The sequence below is a fragment of the Sylvia atricapilla genome, chromosome 29, assembly GCF_009819655.1.
Source record: "Sylvia atricapilla isolate bSylAtr1 chromosome 29, bSylAtr1.pri, whole genome shotgun sequence".
Lineage (NCBI taxonomy): Eukaryota > Metazoa > Chordata > Aves > Passeriformes > Sylviidae > Sylvia > Sylvia atricapilla.
Genome location: NC_089168.1, coordinates 1,623,893 through 1,644,960, shown reverse-complemented (window position 1 = coordinate 1,644,960; position 21,068 = coordinate 1,623,893). Strand labels below are relative to the sequence as shown.

General features: G+C 65.6%; 2 protein-coding genes across 17 annotated transcripts; both read right to left on the bottom strand.

The window, feature by feature from the left end:
* Window positions 1-428: 428 nt before the first annotated feature.
* On the bottom strand, window positions 429-14,771 carry PCBP2 (poly(rC) binding protein 2). 16 transcript variants are annotated; one of them, XM_066337523.1, is made up of 16 exons: window positions 14,624-14,770; window positions 12,360-12,477; window positions 12,001-12,024; window positions 11,855-11,887; window positions 11,474-11,590; window positions 10,096-10,227; window positions 9,392-9,520; window positions 8,913-8,987; window positions 7,469-7,555; window positions 7,229-7,294; window positions 6,331-6,372; window positions 5,288-5,360; window positions 4,795-4,833; window positions 3,834-3,886; window positions 3,145-3,314; window positions 429-990 (listed from the first exon to the last, which is right to left on the bottom strand). In XM_066337523.1, exons 2-16 carry the CDS (start codon window positions 12,426-12,428, stop codon window positions 954-956), a joined length of 1,146 nt encoding a protein of 381 aa, XP_066193620.1. In that variant the 5' UTR covers window positions 12,429-12,477; window positions 14,624-14,770; the 3' UTR covers window positions 429-953. The 16 variants fall into 16 exon arrangements, with proteins under 16 accessions (XP_066193620.1, XP_066193621.1, XP_066193625.1 ...); XM_066337511.1 differs by lacking the exon at window positions 429-990 and adding an exon at window positions 1,721-2,357 and having other exon boundaries at window positions 14,624-14,771; XM_066337524.1 differs by lacking the exon at window positions 7,229-7,294 and having other exon boundaries at window positions 14,624-14,769.
* A 429-nt stretch (window positions 14,772-15,200) lies between these two features.
* On the bottom strand, window positions 15,201-21,002 carry AMHR2 (anti-Mullerian hormone receptor type 2). Its single transcript, XM_066337507.1, is given in 16 exon segments — window positions 15,201-15,446; window positions 15,531-15,862; window positions 15,955-15,991; window positions 16,543-16,698; window positions 17,096-17,232; window positions 17,304-17,451; window positions 17,658-17,818; window positions 17,922-18,036; window positions 18,311-18,535; window positions 18,922-19,197; window positions 19,200-19,283; window positions 19,286-19,482; window positions 19,718-19,900; window positions 20,753-20,837; window positions 20,839-20,903; window positions 20,990-21,002. Coding segments are annotated over 16 exon segments (2,262 nt in total). The 3' UTR covers window positions 15,201-15,398.
* Between the last annotated feature and the right edge of the window lie 66 nt (window positions 21,003-21,068).

Below are 21,068 nucleotides of genomic sequence, written 5' to 3'. Positions count from 1 at the left end.
CAGGGGATAATGGGGGGGAGGTTAAGGGACTGAGCCCCCCCCTCCTGACTGGTGGCATTGGGAGAGGGTGGTGGCAGCACCCAGGGGACAGGGAGGAGGTTCTGTCACTCCTGTTGGTGCCAGGGGGATTCAGGGGGGACAGCAGAGAGGGCTCCCATTCAAGATCAGCTTGGAGGGAAATGGGAAAGATCCCCAAAAAATTCATCCGGAGGGTCAAAGTTCCCTCTCCAGGACTGGTTCATCCAATTCCAGTGGGACTCCAAGACCCAACTGGGCCATAGTGGGAGCACTGGGTTGGTCCTCCACCCTCTGGAAGGATCCTAAACACCAGCTGGGGTTGGTTTATCCCTCTCCAGAACCAAACTGGACTGTACTGGGAGCACTGGGAAGAGCCAGGGGGGTTTCAAATAAAGACTGAGACAGGCAGATCCATTAACCAAAATATCCTGCAGGTTCTATTCACAAGGAAAAGCTCCAGTCCATCTTTTTATTCAGTTTTTTTTTGAAAAATTTCCTGACGTTACAGAACTAAACTGAAATGTTTTTTTTTTTTGGTTTTTTTTTGCTTTTTTTCGTTTTTCTTCCACTCTTACATTTCATGACAAAAACAGAAACTTCATGAGCCGAAAAAACGGGGAGAGGAGGGGAGAAGGTGCCGGGGTGGAGGGGAGAGGAGAGAGAGAAGCTTTATAAAACTAAGATTTGGGGTTCAGCAGTTTTAAGAGCTGAACGAAGGAATTAAAATGCTTTTTATTTGAGGGAAAAAATATAACCCCGTAAAACAGAACCAAAAAAAAAAAAATAAACCAACGAAACAAAAAAAAAGGAAACAAACTGAACCTGGTGAGTGGCGCGAGGCTGGAGGAACCGAAAATGTACAAACTAGTTTAAAACCTGGGTCGGTGCTAAGGGGCCGCAGATGGATGGCGAGGCGAGGGGGGTCCGGGGCCCCCCTAACTGCTGCCCATGCCCCCGGTCTCCGAGGAGAGCCTGCAACGAGAAAAGGGCGTCAGAGGGACCCCGGGCAGCACAGGGACCCCCCAGCACCGACGGGTGGGAGGAGGGAGGGCAGGGGGAGCCCCGAGCGAGGGGCAGCTCCATGGAGAGACCCCCTCAGGAGGGGTCTGCGGGTTGTGCACAAGCAGCCAGGAGAAGGGAGGTGCCCCCGGCCTGAATGGCGCTGGAGGGGGCCCGGGGGGGCTCAGGGCTGAGCATGGTGGGCTCTGCTCCGGGGCTCTGGAGCGGGGAGATCCACGGGACCCCCGCAGGTGGGGCGGGGAGGAGGCAGCAGAGGAGGGACAGGGCAGGGAAAGGGAGGGGGCACTTCCAGCAGGGACCCCCTGGGGTGGCAGGGGACACACAGACACTGCAAAGGGTCCCTGAGCCAGCAGGGACCCCCCAAGGGCAGCCCACCCCCCCAGCCCCGCCGTGATGGCTCTGGGCTCGGCCCTTGCTGCGTTTGGAGGGGTGTGGGTGGGGGGAGACCCCCCCTGAGGCAGAGGGGACCCCCGGGCCGGGCCCCGCTGTGGCACAGATCTACCAGAGCAGATTCTCACCGTGGCAACTTTATTACAGGTACAGACAGTTAAGAGAGGACAGGTGAGGCCCCCAGGGCACCGGGGATGCAGTTCCCCCTCCCCCAAAAAAATCACAGAGTCCCTTCCCTCCCTCCACCCCCTATCCCACCCCAAACCCCACAACTGCACCCAAACTACTCAAAAAAAAAAAAAAGAAAAAAAGAAAAAAAGGGAAAAGGAGGAGAAATGGAAAAAAAAAATTAACAAGCAACAACTAGAGGCAGGCAGAGAAGGAATTGTGACCGATCACAGGACAAAGGGACACAGTCTCTCGGCCGGCAAGAAAAGCTCTGCTGCTGCAAGAGCTCAGTAAAAAGGAAAAAAATCTAAAAAACCAACAAGAGTAATAAAAAAAAAAAGAGGAAAAAAAATAGAGGAAAAAAAAGTAAAAATTTTGCTGTTCCAAGTCTCCTCTGCGGGGTCCCGGTGCTGCCAGCCCCCCTGGAGCAGGCTCAGTACGGGGAAAACCTCTGCTTCTCCGCTTTGAGTTTGTTAGTGACACAGGGCACGGCGGGCGCCGCGGCGCCTTTGGCCGCAGACACGACATTTAGCGCCAGGAGAGGGACAGGTTTCATGCCAAGCAGACTGGAGACACAAGGGGCGGTCGGAAGAGGGTTGGGGAGGCTGGAGGGTGCGTCGGAGGCCCCCGCGGTGGCGAGCGAGGGGGTGGTGGTGGAGGAGGAAGAAGAAGAAGGGGTGGAGGGTTGAGAGAGGTTGATGCTGAGGTGGTCAGGGATCGTGACGGAGGCTGCCTGGGAGGAGGGTTTAGCGCTTTCTAAACTGTAACAGAGGAGAAAAGGAAAACAACAACAAAAAAAAAATAAAAAGAAAAAAAAAGAAAAAAAAAAAAAAAGAAAAAAAAAACACGGGTGTGGGTGGGAGGGAAGGAACAGCACAAAATGCGAAAAAAAAGCACAGGACAAACAGCGAAAACTGCGCAGGAGCTGGGGGAGGAGGAGGAGGGAGGGGAGGAGCGGGGAGGGAGGGAAGGGAAGGGATGGTGCTGCCAGGCCTGGCCCGGCCGCACACGGGACCCCCACAACCCCCAGAGGGGCCCGGCTCGGCCCCAGGGAAGGAGCCAGAATCCAGAGAAACCACCAGCAGCTGCTGCTCTGGCGGGAGCAGGGACACAGCCCAGGGACCCCCAGCCCCTCTCAGCCACGGGATGCCGCTCCCAGCTCCAGGCAGGGAACAGGGGACACAGGGACACCAACAGGGGCAGCCCAAGCCTCGCCAGGGCCCCACGGCCCCGGAGCAGAGCCAGGTGCTGCCAGCAGCACCAGCAGCTCTCTGGGACAGCAGCGTCCCAGCGGGAAACCCAGGATGAGGCTGGGCAGCCCCTCCTGTCACCCCTCAGGGTGGCACAGCAGAGCCACACCAAGGGGTTCTGCAGCGCCAGGCTCCTCCCAGCCCCATCCTCACCCTGCAGCATTCCTGGAGGAGATGGCAGTGGGGAAACGGGGACAGCAGGCACGGGGAGGGCACAGGGAAGGCGGGAGACAGGAAACCCCTTCCCCTCATGCAGGGCACAGCAGGGAGGGCACCCCGGGAGGCAGCGGGGACTCACCTGACATTAATTAGATACTGGGCCAGGCTGATGCTCGCTGCAGATCCAGTTATGGTCACCTGCCTGTCAGTAGAGCCTTCCACGGGGTTGGCAATCTTGATCTGAGCCCCGGACATCTGGCGGATCTCGTTGATCTTGGCGCCCTGACGCCCGATGATGCAGCCAATCAGCTGGAAGGGAGAGGAAACGGGGTTAACTCGGCCTCATCCCGGCTCTGGCACCTCCTCAGGGAGAGACACTGGGGAAATTCCTTCAGGGAAAGGGTTGTTCCAGCCCCACAGGCTGCCCAGGGCAGGAGGGGAGGACACCATCCATGGATGTGTCCAAAATGGTGTGTCTGTGGCCTCTGTGGACACAGTTCAATGCTGGGGTCACAGTTGGACTTGAGGGCCTTAAAGGCCATCTCCAACCTTTAAAGTTCCATGATTATGGGAATCCTGGTTGTGGGTTGTTAAGGAGCTGGATAAGGGAGGGTTTAAGGGATTGAAAAAGGGCTTCTTTGCCCTGAAGATCACTGTCATAGGGCAAGGGATGTGGTGGCAGCCAAAGTGGCCTGAGGAGGTGGTCTGGGATGCAGCCATGAGCCCACCACAGCCTCAAGGGCAAGGACAGTCATCTACAGCTCCTGTGAGAGGGGCAGATCCTGGGGACCCTCAGAGCCACCCCCCAAACCCCCCCGGGATACTCACATCGTTTGGAATGGTGAGTTCATGGGAGGTGGTTTGGGCAGAGGCATCCAAACCTGCTCAGAGACAGAGAGAGGGGGCCCAGGTGAGGGTGGGGGGCAGGCGCGGGGTGCAGCACCCCAAGTGCTGCCAGCTTCAGGCTGCCTGGGAGGGCTCCGAGCAGGCGGGGAGGGCACAGCAGGCCGGGAGGTTACTCCGATCCCTGCTGCCCCCCAGCCCTGCCTCCCTGCTCTCCCTCACCCCTGCAGGTGTCCCCTCTGTGTCCCCTCCCCGTGAGGCTTCGCCATCACGGTGGGACAATCCCGGAGCAGGGGGCTGGCACTGGGGGCTCCAGCCGGGCACTCGGCTCCACTCCCACTCCGGGTCTGGCTTCCAAAGGCTACGGAACCCCTCCTCCTCCTCCTCCTCCTCCTCCCTGCAGCCCCACAGGGCAGTGCTACGCCGGTGGGCACTGGGAGGCTGCTCACACCCCACACAGGGCTGAGCTCGTGTGCCTGGGGCCTTTTGAACACATTTTTCCACTTTCCCCCCTTCCCCAGCTCGCTCCCTACAAGAGGGAGCGGCGGCAGCCTTGAGGCCTCACACCGGGGCCGTGGCAGGGGGACGCAGCAGGTGACACCCGGTGCTGTCCCCCCAAGCCTGGGGCAGCTCCAGCTCCTGACAGCTCCAGCACCTCCTTAGCCAGGGGTTGCTCCCCTCTGTGTGTTTTTTGGGCTGGGGGGTTAAAGCTCAGGGCCCACAGTTCACTGGGACAGCCGAGCCTCCACCCAGTCCTGCTGCTCTCCACTATCCAGCTGTGCTCCAGGGCCCAGCCGGCCAAGCCAGGCTGTGCCTCCAGCCCTTCTGGGGCTCCCCTCAACCCCCTTTCCCCCCCAATCCGGGCAGCATCTATCAGGGAGAACGAGACCCCGGGCAGCATCAATACACAACAGAGTAACTACAGATCGTGTGTTTGGATCATTACCCCAATAGCCTTTCACCTCTGGAGAGCTGGAGTCAACGCCTGTTAAGATACAAGTCACAATGAGTTTGGCTGTCTCAAGTTTAGAGCCCCAAATGGGTGATTTTTTTTTCTTTCATCTTTTAGGTGATTTGATTTTTTTTTTTTTTAGCCATCTTAGCAAATCTACAGCAAATTTGGTACAACTCGGCCTGCTTCAGGCCTGGAGTAGCCGGAGGGGAGAGAGCGGGTGCTGCGGGCCGGGGGTCTCCCAGTGCGCTGCCACAGCTGCGAGGACGGGGGGCACGAGGGAGCGAGGGAAGCAGCGTGGATGGGTGGATGGAGGCCCTGCCCCTGCGGCCCCAGACACGTCACAACAGCAGCAGTTACCTGGCCGGGCCCAGGGCAACGTTTGGGTTTAGGTTTTTGTGAGCACGGCCCCACACGGGAGCCGGGAGCAGCCCGGGCTGGGCTCTGGCCCCGCACGAACGCACACGGAGAGAAGGAGTTTCCATACCACTGAATCCAGTGTTGCCATGAGACATTGGAAAGTGTGACTGTTGCATTGCCAACTGGTGCAGCTTGGTCAGCTAAAGGAGCAAGAAGGGAGAGAGAGGGACAGGGAGAAAGAGAGAGAGAGAGAGAGAGAGAGGCTGGCGTTAGCCATTTCCCGAGGCCGGGGGCCAGGACTCACCGCGCACCCGCACGGACACGGCCCCGCCGCCCGCCCCGGCCCCTCCGCGCTGCCCCGGCCCAGCCACGGTGGGCTGGGGGCCGCGCCCACCCCCCCTCGGTGCAGCAAGGGCTGGAGGAGCGCAGGAACAGAAGCAGAGAGGAGTGGGAGGAGGGAGCAGGTGCCGGCGGCACCGCGGGGGAGCGCAGGCTCTGCCGTGCCAGCCCGGCTTCCTCAAAGCCCCCCTGTGCCCCCAGCCTGCAGCCTCAGACCCCCCTCGCTGCCCTACAGGTGCCAGGAGCAGAGATCAGCCCCTACGGGATGAGGATGGGTGCCAGAGGATGGAGGTGTCCGACAGCGCCGGCCGCTGCCGGGATGGCCCCTCCGCTCCCGAGCCGGGCTGGGCCAGGGCCAACCCCCTCCCCGACTGCCACCTGCCCCCGCTCGCTGGGCCAGCTGTCCCCTGCCCCGGGAGAGCCACCGTGACAGAGCCACCGTGTGCTGGCTGGGGGGGGGTTCTCGTGCCGAATTGAGGGGGGGACAGGACGGGGGGGCCAAAGGAAAAGCCAGAGCTGGTGTGAAATGCCAAGCCAGGGAGAGGTGGGTTTGGAAAAAAAATATAATAAGGAGGAGGGAAGTGTCAGAGAGGAGGTGGGGGAGGATCCAATGAGAGTTCTGAGGTCAGCTGAAGCTGGCTGCAGGAGGGCCAGCTGAGTGGGGAGGGCGAGGTTTTTTTGGGGGGGGAAGGTGCTGGGGAGCTCAGATCAGATCGAGTATTCAGCCCCAAGCTGAGGCAGCTCGAGCAGAGAAAGCACGGAGAAAATTTTTGGAAGGTGGGGGAGGAAAAGGGTGGATTTCAAGACAAGAAGTTGTAAATAAAAACTTACATCTGGCTGTGGAATGGCATACTGTCCTTGAATGGTATAGGCCTACAAAAGGAGGAAAACATCCTATTAACAACCATCGGACAGCCACCCAGGGACAGACAGATTTCAACTAGCCAGGAAGTCAGAGAGCCAAGGTGGAGAGTTCTCCGGGGCGAGGGAAGTGGGGCAGGAGAGGCGGGGACGGATAAATGCTGTCACAAGCAGTTTCTAGGCTGGCGGTTACTCGAATTGGCCTGACGTGGCGGGTACGAGGAGGGGGTGGGCAGAATCGGTGCCGTCCCCCCCCAAAAAAAAGGTGGCAGACAAAAAAAAAAAAAAAAAAAAAATTTAAAAAAAAGGAAAAAAAAAAAAAAAAAAAAAAAAAAACCAAAAAACCAACAAGAGAACGGCTGGGATCTTGATGAAGATGTTATGGTGTGGTGAGTCCGACAATGCTGCTAGCCCTGCGCCCCCGCGCAGGCAGGGAGGATCCAACGCCCCCGCCGGCCCTGCTGCTGCTCCTGGCCCCTCTCTGCCCCGGCCCGGCAGCTCCTCCGCCTCCCCTCCCACCCCCAAAAAAAAGGTTTGCCCCGTTCCGAGTCCTCTGGTCACTCCACACGCCTAGGACAACGTCGCCGGGCAAGCTACAGGTCAGTGCTGGCGCTGGCTACCACTGCTCGACACGGCCCAGTGCTCGGAGGGGAACGAGGCGAGGGCCTGACCTGCCACAACTCCGTGTCCCCGAGGTTACAGGGGACAGCCACAGACTTCAGATTCCTCCTGAAGCTACCCAGAAAGGGCGAGGCACTGGCTGGGGCCTGGCTGGCTAAGGTTTGGGGAGGTCTGGGGGGGCCGGGCAGGTGGGGGCGGGTGGGAGAGGAAGGGGAGAGGGGGGTACACAGCCTCACTTCCAGGTCACCGGAAGAACTGCAGCCCAGGCTGGAATTGGCCCAAGTTCGTTGCCATGCAGTGGCTGCCGGGTGGCCTGCGTGAGGAGAGGTTGGTGGGCTCAGAGTCCAGTTCCCAGTGGACAGGAGTCCACAGCACAAAAAGCCACCGTTGTCGGTTTTGGGGGACGGGGACAGGGATGCCACCCTTGTTGGCAGTCTCAGAGAGGCCAAGGATTGAACGGGCCGTGGAGACTGAACTCCCCTCTCACCTCCTGAGGTGGTCCCTCCAAGTCAGAGTTGAGGCACATGGATGGGGCGGTGTGGGGGTAGCTCGCACTGCCGCTGCTGTACCTGTCCTGTGGATAAATTAGAGGACTTCAGTCTCCAGGGCTGTCAATCCGAAACCTTTCGCTAACACCAAACTCAACATCCACATTAGCTCAGTGCTGATCGAGGGCTCGCCCTGCTCTACGCACGACTCTGAGCTGCGAAGACAGAGAGCGCAAGGCCCACGGGAGCGGGGCCCGGGCGGCTGCTGCGGGCCTGGGCCGGGGACAGGGGCGGAGAGAAGGAAGGGGGAGAAGAGGGGCAGGGGGAGGGAAGAGATGCGTGGCTGTGGGAAGCCTGCTCCTCACTGCTCTAACGGGGAAGGCGGCCGGCTCCCGCCCCGGGGGTCCGCACGCTGCGGCCCCGCCGCTGGCCAGGGGCGCGGGGGCTTCCCCCGGGGTGCAGAGCGGCGGGAGAAGCTGTCGGGGAGGTGGGAGGGGGGAGCTGACCGGGTTCAGGTGGGGAGGAAGAGGCAGGGAGAGGGGCAGGGGTGAGGAGGAAGGGGACGGCAGCAGGTCCGTCCCCAAAACAAGCGTGGCAGGGTTGGGAAAGGGGAGAGCAGAGTCAGGCCTGGCTCTTGGGGAGGCCGGCGGCAGCTACACCCCTTCCCTGACCCCCTTCCCTGCCTACTGAGGCCCCCACTGACAAAGCCAGGCCCTGCCCACCCCGAGGGGTCTCCCTGGCAGCAGGAAGGCAGCGGATGTGTTGGCACTGTGGCTCCTCCGAGCGCTGGGGCAGCCCCGGGGCCGCAGGGTGGGAGCAGCTGACCCGCACCTGGGCCCCACCCTCCAGCCCTGGGGTCCGGGGCTTACAGCAGACAGGAGCCCAAGGGACACCTGTCCCCTGTAAGGTGGCTCAGGGCAGGGCTCGGACCACTCCCCAGCTCAGCGCAGGAGGGACTGAAGCCCAGTCACCCGACACTATTCCTATCTGACACCCTCCCCGCCTGCGAGACGAAGCCTTTGCCCCAACCCTACCCACGGCACAGGCTGAGCCTCTGCACCCCGAGAACCAGTGGCAGAGGGCAGAGAAGCCTCAATCTCCGGGCCAGTCACCCACAGGAGGTCACAGTGAGTCCCTGGAGCCAGCCCGAGGCAGAGGGGCAGAGCCCGGGTTAGGCAGCTCGGCCCGATTCAAACCCCTACTGCTGCCACCACACTGGCAAATGGTTTTTTGGCTAGTTAATTCCAGGAGTGTTTTCCAGCACCCTCTCCTCCCAAATCGGCCCTTTTCCCTGCTGCCATCCCTCCGCAGGGACGGCTGGAGCTGGCTCTGGGGGCCGAGGGCACACGTGGGTGACAGGCACGCGGGGCGGCCGAGGCGCGCTCGCAGCTCGGTACGGCCCCCTCCCCTCCCCGCACCCCAGGAGCAGAGGAGAGGCCTTACCTGGCCGCCTGCAAAGATGACGGGAGAGCTGGATGGCTTGGGTCGGTACGGGATGGTGACACCCTTCGGGGGAGACTGGGTGACAGGCAGAGAGGACAGGTCAGACACCGAGCGCCGCCGGCACCGACAGCCCCCTCCCCGCAGCCCACACCACCAGGGCTCTGCTCTGCACTTCCAGCTGGGCCTCTGGGGACCCAGGGCAGGGTTACTTCTTCCTCACCCTGGGCACAGGGCCGAGGGAGGACACCCAGGAGATCGGCAGGGCCGTGGGTGACACCGTGAGCTGCTCTTGAGGCCCTGCTCGACCCTGGTTTTAAGCAGCTCCAAGCCTCACCTGGATGAGGCTGTAATCCCCAGCTATCCCTTTATCCCCCAGCAGCTGTTTTCTGCTCCCCCCTCAGCATTTCCACCCCTCCAAGGGCAGCAGGAGCCCTGCAGCACCAGCCTCCCCAGGGGACAGGCCCGAGGAGGGGCCCTACCTCAAGCATGACGACGCAGATCTGTTTGACGCACTCGATGATGGACTGTGGGATCCCAGCAATGGTGATGGCTCGCTCAGTCGAGTTGGGCAGCATGTCCCCTGCCACCTGGACCTGTGCCCCCGTGCTCTGCCAAGTTGAGGGTTAAAAATAGCCCATCAGACCCTGGGCAGGGCTCAGACCTCAGCGATGAACCCCGTGCATGGTTATACATAGCCAAAACTGCCCCCCCAGCTCCTCCTTTCCCCCAGAATAAAGTCCTTTAATCCCAGCTGGATACAATTCGGTCACCAGGAGCCTGAGGCGGCACAGGGGGCCCTGGCCTCAGCCTGTCACTGTAACCCAAGCCAAGCCAGACTCCACGCCAGCAGTTAATCCACCAGCACCCAGTGCTAAATGGCATGGCCAAGGGCAGCGCTGGCCTGGATCACATCTCCCTCTCCCAAATCTGGGAAAAGACTGGGGAGGGGACAACCCGGAGTCATGGGAAGGGAGGACCAAGAACCCAGGCATCCGGCTGTGAAGGACAGTACCAGGCAGAGAAGGGTCTGCCCCAAGTCTCAGTCTGGTAAGCACTAAATATACGAGGAGCTCCAAAAAATCCCAGTGATGCCACATCTCTGGGGCAGGGACAATGCAGGGATTTGCCCTCGGGGACACCTGAACCCCCCTCGTGGGTCCCCTCTGGGCCAGGCACCACGCACCTCTCGGATCTCCTTGATCTTGCAGCCTCCTTTGCCAATGAGGGACCCGCACTGGCTGGCGGGGACCACAAGCCGGAGGGTGACCGGGGGCCGGCTGGCAGCTGTGCTGTTGGTCATGGAGCTGCTGATGTCCTGCGAGGAAGAGGAGGTGTTGAGGGCTCAGCCCTGCTGAGACGGCACGCGCTGGGGACGTGCCTGGCACAGGGACAGCGAGGTGACGCTGGCACCAGCGGCCCAGGCCAAGGTGACCTCGGGGCTTTCCCAGTCCCATTTCCCAGGACTTCCTCAGCAGCCCAGAAAAAATACAGATGTATTTTTGGGGAAGCAGCAGCCAAACTGTGCTGTGTAAATGGAAACAGGCTTCGGCACTGCCCCAGGCTGGGTCCCACCTCAGCCAAGCAGGAACCAGTGCTGGAGGGGGCACAAAGGACTGGGGGGGGGGGGGGGGCTCAGGGACTCCACAGCTCCAGGGTCAGCACGCAGCCTCCCACTGCACCAGGGATCAAGGCAGCAGCTCCAGGAAAAACAACCCCGGCGCCGATTACAGCGGTCATGTGCTGGCAGGGGGAGGGGAGGCACAAGGCCAGGGCTCAACTGACCTACTAAAAGCAAAGCTTCAGCTCCAAGGCCGGTGCCCAGAGCACTGCAGAGCTGTGCAGCCCTTGGAGGACTCCTGCTCCCTTGCATTCAGCACAAACAGCTCCAAGCTCTGCAGCCTTTAAGGCTCTGGGTGAGAGCAGGGGGTTTGGGGACAGAGCTGCCAGAAGGGTTGTTTCTCCCCGGGTAGTGTCCTAAATCCGAAAGACAACTGAATGTGTACCCCCACAGGCGAGGTGAGGGCCACAGAGCTCTGCCCAACACCAGGTGAGGAGCATTCATAACTCCTGCTCCCTCCAGTGTGGAACAGAATGGAAATCTCAACATTACAGCCCTGAGCAGGCTCTAACACCTGCACGATTCAGGTTATCCAGCAGCAAAATCCCCCCTGGAAGTCACTGATTTAACAGGACCAGGGACTTGATGCAGCTCCTCCAGCCCCACACAGCTGCAGCCCCAGCTCCTCCTTGGCAGGGCTGTGAACAGAGCTGAGCCCTGGGGTGTGCTGGGGGAAAGTGGCACCAGCACGAGCAGAGCCGGGGTTTTTCCAAGCCCTGCTCTGTGCCACGCTGTGGGCAGGAAGTCCCTGCGGGGCTCTGGCTCCAGCACTGCCTGGACCTTGCCCCAGCACGGCGGCGGACAAAGATCGGGGGCCAGGCAGGGAAACGCCGGCCGCCGGTGCGGAACAACGGCCCCGGGCCCCCTGGGGCTCACCCCGGGGTCAGCCCATCCAGAGAGAGGCACAAACGGGGGCACTGACTGCAGGGGGCCGCGCACACACCTCTTCCAGTTTGTCAATGATCATCGCAAAAGCTTTGAAGATGGCGTTGGTGGGTCCCGCGAGGGTGATGATCCGCTCGGGGCAGTTCCCTTCAGAGATGTTGATGCGAGCTCCGCTCTGCGGGGAGGCAAACGCCACCTCAGTGCCGCGGCCGCACGGAGCTTCTCGGGATTCCTCCGGATCCCCCGCTGCCGCCGCTGGGGACAGAGCCCTCCCTCCTCCTCCTCCTCCTCCCTCCCTCGGCTCGGGCAGCCATCTTCTCCTCCTCGGCTTCCTGCCGCGCCTGCCCACAGCTCCCGGCATTCCCCGCGCCGCCGCCGCGCTGCCTGCGGAGCCCCGGCCGGCCCGCCATCGCCATCCCGCCCCGCAGCCCGCACTCACCTCCTCACGCATCTTCTTCACAGACTCCCCTTTCTGTGAGGGACGAGAGAAGGGAGAGAGGCGTCAGCGCGGCTGCGGGGAGGCTGAGGGAGGGGGACGAGGGGAGAAGGGGAAAGGGAGGGCTTGGGGAGTTTGTTCCTGCTTACCTTCCCAATGATGCTTCCCACCTCCTGGGATGGAAACAAAAGCACCATTAGTCAGCGTTTTAAAAACTCCTGGAGCCCCAGCCCTAAACTCGGCTCTTTTCACAGTCAAAACAAGCTCCGGAGCAGTTGAGATCTGCCTCTCAGATAACTGGGGTTTATCCCAATTGTGCTGGTCTTGCTCCCATCAGGTCATCCCCCCTGCATCCCGTAATTATTTTCTTCTCTGGCTGTACCTCAGGATCTGCTCAGGCACCAGCAGTACACTCCTGACCCCACAGCAGCCCCGGGAGATCCCACAGAAGCACCCAGCCCACCCCGTGCCAGCCCAGGGCACTGCACAGGGGGCTGGGGACACAAACCTTTCCGTGCATGAGTAGCCGGATGGTGAGTGTGACATTGAGACCCCCTTCGATGACTCCGGTGTCCATGGTGGGCAGCGCGGGGTCGGCTCAGGCTGCGGCAGCGCTCGGGCCTTGGCTGGGGGGAGAGGGGCTGGGTGAGTGAGGGGCTGTTGACTTGAGGGGCTCTGCCAATCCCCCCTGGCCTGTTCAGGCAGGATTCCAGCCTCTCTGTGCTGCTTCTCCCCTCAAATCGGCCCCTGGAAGTGTTGGGCCGATCCATGGGTGGCCTGCCTCCTCCTCCTGTGAGTTTCTAGGGCTGAACTGGCCCGATCCCACCTAGATCCAGGGACTCTTGGGGCCACGAGGGTCCCGCTCAGCCCCTGCCTCCTCCCAGCCCTGCTCCTTGCAGGGGCTTCCCAGAGGGACAACTGAATACTTCAGGGTGACCCCCAGTAGCACTGGGGACACAAACAGCTCCTGGATACTACCAGGGACTCTGAGGAATAACTGTGGTCCCTACAAGTCTGGGGAAGCTGCTGCTCCCTGACCCACACTTTCCCCAGCCCAAGTCCTCCTGCAGCTTTCCGACAGGAGTGGGTGCCCCAGTCCCTGGTTTTTGGTGCGCTAGGAAGCCGGGATTGTGGAGAAAATAAACCCCATCCGCTTCCCCGAGCTCTGAGCCCGCGCAGGGCCTTTTGCAGCAAGTTCCGAGGCGATTCCCTCAGACCCAGATAAGGCCACATGAGCGCACGATCAGGTTTCAAACCACCTGAGTCGGCAACGGTTGCAAAACAGCCCGGCAGGTCCCAGCCGGGCGTTTCGTGAGAATCCGGTAAATAAACTCCCATTTCGGCCGCCGCTTCTGCCCCATCAAAGTTTAACCACGGCCGGGGCCGGGCCGGGGCCGCGCTGCCTCGCTGGCACCGGAGGGTTTTGCCGCGGCCTCCATGAGCTCAGGCCGACATCCGCCCCGCTTCGGGGAGCAGAGCCCGGGATGGGAGCCCCAGCAGAGGGCGAGGGCAGAGCGGGCCCCGAGCCCGCCCGCCCCGGCAGCCCGGGCCCGTCCCGGGGACAAAAGGGGCCGAGCGGCCCCGCCGGGGGTGACGCGGGCCCGGGCCGGGCTCCCGGTGAGGCTCCTCCGCAGGGAAACTTCATCGAGCTGCCGCTCGGCCCCGCGCCGGATCCCGCCCGCCCCGGGACCCCCGTCCCAAAGCCGAGGACGCGGTTGCCGGGGCTGGGACGTGGCTCCGAAGCGCGCCCGTCCCGGAGGCGGGGACGCGGCTCTGGAGCCAGCTCAGCCCTGGGCGCGGTGGGGGGGAACCGAGCCGGGGGTCCCGGCTCCGAACCCGGCCGGGGGGAGCGGGAGTGGAGCGGCTGTCCCGGAGCGACCCCCGGGGCCACGATGGAGTCCCCGATCACAAGGCGGGTGAGGGAGGATCCCGGCCCGGCGGCTCCGAACGGGAGCCGGGGCCCGGCGGGGGGAACCAGCCGAGCGCTCGGAGAGCGGGGGGGCCGCGGGGAGCTGCGGTCGGGCTGGGGAGAAATGGGCCTCCGGATCCCGGAGCGGGCCGGGCGGCACCGGCTCGGGGCCCCGCACCCCCACTGGACCGGGGATGACCGTTCCGCTCCGGGCAGGCCCGGGGGGAAGATCCCGGATCCCCCGGGAGTGCCGCGGCTCCGCGCGGGCCCGTCCGTGCCCCCCCTTCCAGCTCCAGCGGGGGAAAACAACAGCGCGGGATGGCGGAAAAACCGGGCCCGGGCGGGAAAAGAAAAACTCCTAAAATAAACAATCATTAAAAAAAAAAAAACTAAAAGAAAAAAAATAAAAATGTAAATTCCAAGAAAAGGGAGTAGAAATGAATAAAAAAAAAAATCTCCCCACGCCCCTGGGGGCCCCCCCGCACCCGGCTCGGGCGGGGGGCGGCGGCGCCATGTGACGCACGCGGCGCCCCGAACCCCCCCGGCCCGGTTCCTGCGGGGGGGGCCGCGGGGGGGGGCGGCGGGGGGAACCGGCGGCGGGCCCCGAGCCCCTCAGGGCCGTTTGTGCCGGCGGCCGGCGGCGCGGGGCGCGCGGGCCGCACAGGCCGCACAGGCCGCGCAGGCCGCGGGCGCCGTGAGGGCGCGGCCGGCGGGGGGGCGGCGGGGGGGCCGCGGCAGGGCCCGGCCCGGGGGGGATCGGAGCCGGATGGCGGCCGGGGGGGCGCGGAGGGGCCCGCGGTGAGGGCCGGGGGGCGGCGGTGGGGGGGCGATGGGGGGTGGGGGGGGCCGGGGGTCGGGCCTACCTGTGTCGGCGCCGGTAACGGCGTTGGGCGAAGGGCGCTCCGGGCGGAGCGGGAGGAGGGAGGGCGGGAGGGAGGGGGGGGGAGGCGGGGAGGGAGCGCGGCGGGCGGGCGCGCGGGATGGCGGCGGCGGCGGCGCGGGCGCGGCTGCTCCGGCTGCGGCGGCCGCGGGTCTGGGAGGGGGCGGCGGGCGCGGCCCGATTTACACCCGCCCCGACCCGGAAACGCACTGCGCGCGCGGGGCGGGACAGAGCGGCCGCAGCCCCGCACAGCGCCCCCCGGCGGCCCGGAGGTCCGGGAGGGGAGCGGGAGGCACTGGGGGTAACGGGGGATAATGAGGAATAATGGGGGCACTGGGGGGAAATGGGGGCAAGAGGCGGGAATTGGGGGTAAAGGGGTGATGAAAGGTGTGGTAGAATTGTGTATGGGGAGCTATGGCGCAACTGCGGGGCAAAAGGGGGCACTGGGGGCCAATAGAGGCACGGGGGGCAGAGGGGCACCCCCCGTCCCGAGGAGCACTGGGGGTTTGTGTACCCCCAAATCCAGCCCCGCATGGGCGCGAAGGAGACGCTGACACACATTGGGGTGTCTCAGAGCTTTATTGAGGGACACCGGGGGCACCCCTGGGACATGGGGACAGAATGGGGGTCCTGGGGTGCCCCAGGTGGTCACAAGGGTCCCAAGTGGTCCCACGTGGCTCTGGTTGTCCTGGGGGGGGTCCCGAGTGGTACTGGTGGTCCCAGGGGTTCCAGGAGGTCCGGGGGGTGTCCCAGGAGCCTCAGTCGGAGCTGCTGGAGGAGGAGGAGGAGGAGGACGACGAAGAGCGCTGGGGGGACACAGCAGGGCCATGAGCCCCCGAGGGGGGTCTGGGGGTGACCTCCTGTGTCCCCCCCTCCCGGGTTTCCCCCACCTTGTGCCTCTTCTGAGCCTTCTTCATCTTCTTCTTCATCTTCTTCGCCGCCTTCTTGTCCAGCGCGGGGGGGAACGAGGGGAGCACCCCGGGGTGGGGGAGGACCCCCGGGTAGGGGGGCTGCGGCATGGGGGGCCCCAAGGGGGGGCCCGAGGGGGCCAGGGGGGGCCCAGCGGGGTACGGGGGGGGCCCAGCGGGGTACGGGGGCTGCCCAGGTCCCCCCGGCAGGTTGGGGGGCGCCGCGGGCGGGGGGTACACGGGGTTCGGGGGTGGGACCTGGGGGGGACACGTGGGGTTCGGGGGGTACACGGGGTTCGCGGGAGGCGGCTGCCCTGGGGGGGGAAGAAAAGAGGAGATTGAGGGGAGGGGTCTGACCCCGGGGGGAGCCACGGCAGCCCCCCCAGTTTGGGGCGTCCCCCTGTACCTGCACCAGGGTTCCACATGGCGGGAGGCTCCAGGACCTGGAGGGGCACAGGAGGTGAGCGGGGACCCCTCACTGCCGTGGGGACCCCCGCTGGCACCCACAGGAAACTGAGTCACGGGAGCTTCGGGGGTCTCTCCGGGAGCGGATCAAGGCGGGCGTGGGGGGGCTTTGGGGGAATCGGGGGCTGGGGGGTGCAGGGGAGGATTGGGGTGCACAGAGGGTGCGCAGGGGGACTTTGGGGTGCAGAAGCGGCTGAAGGCGGAGTTTGGGGTGCGGGGAGATTTGGGGGTGCGCAGGGACCGCAGGGGAGCTCCGAGAGTCGGTGGGTGGGGAGTTGGGGTGCGGGGGTTCCTGGGGCTCCGCTCCCACCTTTGCTCCGGCCGCGGCCCTCCCGGCAGGAAGCGGGGCGGGGCTTAGGTCTGGCTCCTCCCCGGGGCGTGGCCTGCCCCTGCCCCGCCTCCTCCCGCCCTGTCCCCGGTCCCTCCCCGGCCCGCGCCGTGCCTCAGTTTCCTCAGTTTCCCCGCAAGTCCCCGGTGGGTTCCCGGTCTCTCCCCGGCCCGCGCCGTGCCTCAGTTTCCCCGCACGCACCTGGCGGGGGGCGGCCCCCGGGCCGGGGTCTCCCGGGGCCGGTGCGGGCCCCGCGGCCAAGCGCTGGAGCCGCTGCAGCGCCCGCTCGGCCGAGAGCCGCGCCTCGGGGTCCGGGTCCCAGCAATCCTCCAGCAGCTCCGGCAGAACTCCCCCGGGCTGTGGGACCCCCCCCCCAGGCTCAGCGGGGACCCCCCGGGAGGGGGAAACACCCGGGGAGGACACCCCCGAAAGGGGACACCCCCCCCGGTACCCTCAGCGTCATCGCTTGGCAGCGGGGAGGGGACCCTGGGCAGCAAACCCCCAAAATCCCCCGGCACCCAGGCAGGGACCTCCCTCCTCGGATTTCCTGAGTCACCCCCCTGAGAGTCTTTTGGGACCCCCGGGTGACACCCCAAAACAGGGCCAGAGGCACCCCGGGTACCCTCAGCATCCTTGGGCAGCTGGGGACCCCTGGGCGCCCCAAACTCCCCCGGGCACCAGGGCAGGGAGCCCTGCAAGTGCCCCCTGCCCGCGGCCACCCTCAGCACCCGACCAGGGCTCCCGGCGCTCTGACCTGGGGGGCACGGTGCCAGGCGGCGGGGATCAGCGGCCGCCGCCTCTCGTCCGCAGCCAAACGCCGGAGCTGAGCCCCGGTGGGGCTGGAGCCCAGCTCGGCCTCGTACGCCAACCGGAACGGCGGCACCGGGGCTCCTGCGGGGCGGCCGGGGCTCAGCGGGGCCGGGGGGCGGCGCGGGGGCTCACCGGGGCTCACCGGGGCTCACCGGGGCTCAGGGCCTGGCAGCGGGACAGGATCTCCCAGAGCAGCAGGGCCAGCGCGTAGACATCGGCCTGGCGCAGGGCTCGGCCCCACGCCCGCAGGTCCAGGCTCTCGTCCAGGATCTCGGGCGCCAGGTACCGCTGGGTGCCCGCCTGCGCCCCACGGGGCCTGAGCGCGGGGACACGGGGCCACCGCGGCCACCGCGGCCACCAGGGCCCCCGCACCGGCGACGGGCTCATGCGGGTACAGGGGCTCAGCCGCCACCCACACTGCCAGCGACATCTGGGGCGCCATCCCCAACCCAGGGCTGTCACCTCCCCTTCCCACGCCACTGCCATCCCCACCCCACTCCTGTCACCTTCCGGATGGTGACGGCGTGCCGGGCGCCGGTGCTGTCCTGGGCGCGCGGTGGCAGCGCCAGCGCCAGCCCGAAGTCGCCGATGGCGCAGGTGCCGTCCTCCCGAACCAGCACGTTCTGGCTGCTCAGGTCCCGGTGCACCACGCTGGGCTTGTACAGCCCTGGGGACACCGAGGGTCACGGGGGGACAGGGCAGGGGGAGCCCAGGGCACAGCCCAGAGCGGTGGCACAGGGCAGGGGACAGCCCGCGGGTGCCACCCTCACCGTCACGCCACAGCTCCTGGTGCAGGAAGGCCAAGCCGCGGGCCAGGGACAGCGCCAGGCGCACGCTGCCCGCCCAGGTCCCCACGTGCTGCCCCAGGAAGTGGCGCAGGGAGCCCTGGGGACACGCGGGGGACACGGGTGGGGACGTGGGGCAACCCCCCAGTGTCTCCCACACATCTCCCCCCACCAGCCCCCCATCCCCGGCCCTCTGCTCGCCGACTGTCCCACGCACCCCCCCTCGAGCCCCCCAGCCCTTTGGACACCCCCGAGACCCCCAAGCCCCGGTTACCCCCTCACCCCCCTGGGCCCTGCAGCCCCCGCACCCCCCAAACTCCTGTTAGAGCCCTGTAACCCCCCGAGCGCCCCCCGGAGCCCCCGAGGTGACCCACGGCCGGGTAGAGCTGCAGCACCAGGAGCCCCCCTCGGGCGCGGGGTCCGGCCGCGCGGGTGTCCAGCAGCCTGGCCACGTTCTCGTGCTCCATCAGCGGCAGCCCGTGCACGGCGCGCTCCGCCGCGAACCTCCGGCCGGCCCCGGCCGCGAACGCCTTGATGGCCACGGGCCGCTGGCGCAGCGTCCCCCGCCACACCGCCGAGAACCGCCCCGACTGCAGCACCTGCCCCGCGGGGACACGGCGGGGGACAGGGGACACGGCTGGCACCGAGCGTCCCCAACCCCCCGGCACCCCTCCCATACATCCGGGCACCTTTCGGGGGGTCCCCGGGCACCCTCACCGCTGTTGTTCCACCTCTGGCCCGATGCTGCCTCTGCCATGGGTGTCCCCTCATCCCCTCCCCATGTGGGTGTCCCCTTCCCAGCACCACCTCGCCTCCATTCCCACTTGGGTGCCCCCGTGGGTGTCCCTCGCCCCATGGGAGTCCTTCCGTGGGTATCCTTCCCGCTCGCTGAGTGTCCCTTGCCTTGCCCCGTGGCTGTCCCTTGTCCCGTGGCTGTCCTCCCTCCCCTCCCGTGGGTGCCCCTCTCCCCGTGGGTGCCCCGCACCTGCAGGAAGTGCAGCGCGGGCAGGTCCGGGCTGGGGGGCTCCGGGGGGACCCCGGTTCTTCGCGCCCCCCGCGGTGGCTGCCCCGTGCGGGCCCTTGTCCGGCGCAGTCCTGGATGGGGGACATCGGGGACACCCCCATCCGGGGACCCCCCCCACAGGAATCCCCCCCAAATCAGGGACACGGGACCTGGGGACGCCGGGGACCACCAGCACCCCCTCACCACGCAGAGGACATGGGGAATGTGGCACCCCGGGATCCCCGGGACCCTGGGGACACCCCACCCCAGGGGTCACCAGGACACCAGGGAAACCCCGCCCGAGAGACAGGGCGACACAACACTTGGACACCCTCCACCCTGGGAGACTCTGGGAACACCAGAGATGTGGCGTTTGGGGACACCCAGGGGACATCGGGTAGGGGGTGGCAGTGCCTGCGGTCCCCCCCATCCCCGTGGTGTCCCTGTCCCTACCGAGGATGCCCAGACAGGTGAAGAGGATGAGGAGGAGCGGGCCGGCGCCCCACAGCCACAATGTCCCCGCGGACCACCCCCGGCCAGGCACTGGGGACAGAGACAGGTGACACGGCGCCCTCTGACTCCCCCAGCTGTGCGGGGTGGTGGTGGGGCACACTTTAGGGGATCCTATGGCTTCCCCAGGCCCCCTCATGGATCCCCCCAGGCCCCTCTGGGTCCCACCCTCCCCACTTGGGGGTCCCCCGAATGTCTCAGGATCCCCCGTGGGTCCCCTCTGTGTCTCTGTCCTCGAGTGTCCCCAGAACCCCCCGAGCCCCCATACCTGGCCCCTGGCGGGGTCCCCCCAGCCCCACGGCCGTGCCTGTCGCCGTCGCTGTCCCGGTGGCGTTGCCGTTGCAGAGGTGGCCGTGGCACAGGCACAGGAGCACGGAGCTGCCGGGGTGTCCCGCGGGGCTGGGGACACAGGTGGCCGAGGGACACGCGTCCCCCCGACCTCCCCAGCAGCCTGGGAACAGCGGCACGGTCACCCCCGGCGGCTGGGTGACAAGGAGGGGGCAGGGGGACAGGTGGGACCCCCAGTGCGGGTCCGGCCCCGCAGCTGCTCCTCCCCAGCGCCGCTGCAGCCGCTGCTCAAGGCCAAGGCCGAGCGCAGCTGCTGGGGAGGGACCAGAACCTCCCCAGGTCCCCCCCGGCCAGGACCAGTCCCCGCTCCCTGTCCCCGGACAGGATCAGACCCTTTTGCTTCCCCAAGACCCCCCGGGGCAGCACCAAACCCCTCCATCCTGCCCCCCAAATCATCTCAGGGCAGCACCAAACCCCTCCATCCTGCCCCAAAATCATCTCAGGGCAGCACCAAACCCCTCCATCCTGCCCCAAAATCATCTCAGGGCAGCACCAAACCCCTCCATCCTGCCCCAAAATCATCTCAGGGCAGCATCAAACCCCTCCATCCTGCCCCAAATCCCCCCGGGGCAGCACCAAACCCCTCCATCCTGCCCCAAATCCCCCCGGGGCAGCACCAAACCCCTCCATCCTGCCCCAAAATCCCCCCAGGGCAGCACCAAACCCCTCCATCCTGCCCCAAATCCCCCCGGGGCAGCACCAAACCCCTCCATCCTGCACCAAATCCCGCCGGGGCAGGACCAAACCCCCTCCATCCTGCCCCAAAATCCCCCCGGGGCTGGACCAAACCCCTCCATCCTGCCCCAAAATCCCCCCGGGGCAGGACCAAACCCCTCCATCCTGCCCCAAAATCCCCCCGGGGCAGCACCAAACCCCTCCATCCCCCCCCGGGGCAGGCTCAGACCGCAGCCCCCCTTTCCCCCTGCCCAAATCGCCCCGTTCCCGGGGCTCTCACCCTGCACCAGAGCGTGGCTGCGGTTCCAGATGCCGACGCAGCACTGCCCGGGGGGGCAGCGAACGGCGCCGGCCGCCGCCCCCCCCCGCGCCCCCCAGCGCCCCCCGCACGCTCGGGTGCTTGTAGGACACGCAGGTCAAGTTCTGGGGGCCTGCGGGGGGACACACACGCACCGGGGGCGGCTTTTAACCCCCCCAAAAGGCCCCCCAGCCCCGGCTGTGCCCCCCCAGCACCCACCTGGGCGCCCCATGGGAGCCTCCGCGGGGCCGGTGGGGAGAGGAGCCGAGCAGCAGGAGGAAGAGAAGGAGAAGGAGGA

Coding starts and splice junctions, on each gene's coding strand:
- PCBP2 (XM_066337511.1), bottom strand. CDS start 12,428: ATGGACACCGGAGTCATCGAAGGGGGTCTCAATGTCACACTCACCATC. Junction 5,361..6,330: donor ATGCCATTCCACAGCCAGAT/GTAAGTTTTTAT, acceptor TTGCTCCTTTAG/CTGACCAAGCTGCACCAGTT. Junction 3,887..4,794: donor AGAGGTGAAAGGCTATTGGG/GTAATGATCCAA, acceptor GTCTCTGAGCAG/GTTTGGATGCCTCTGCCCAA.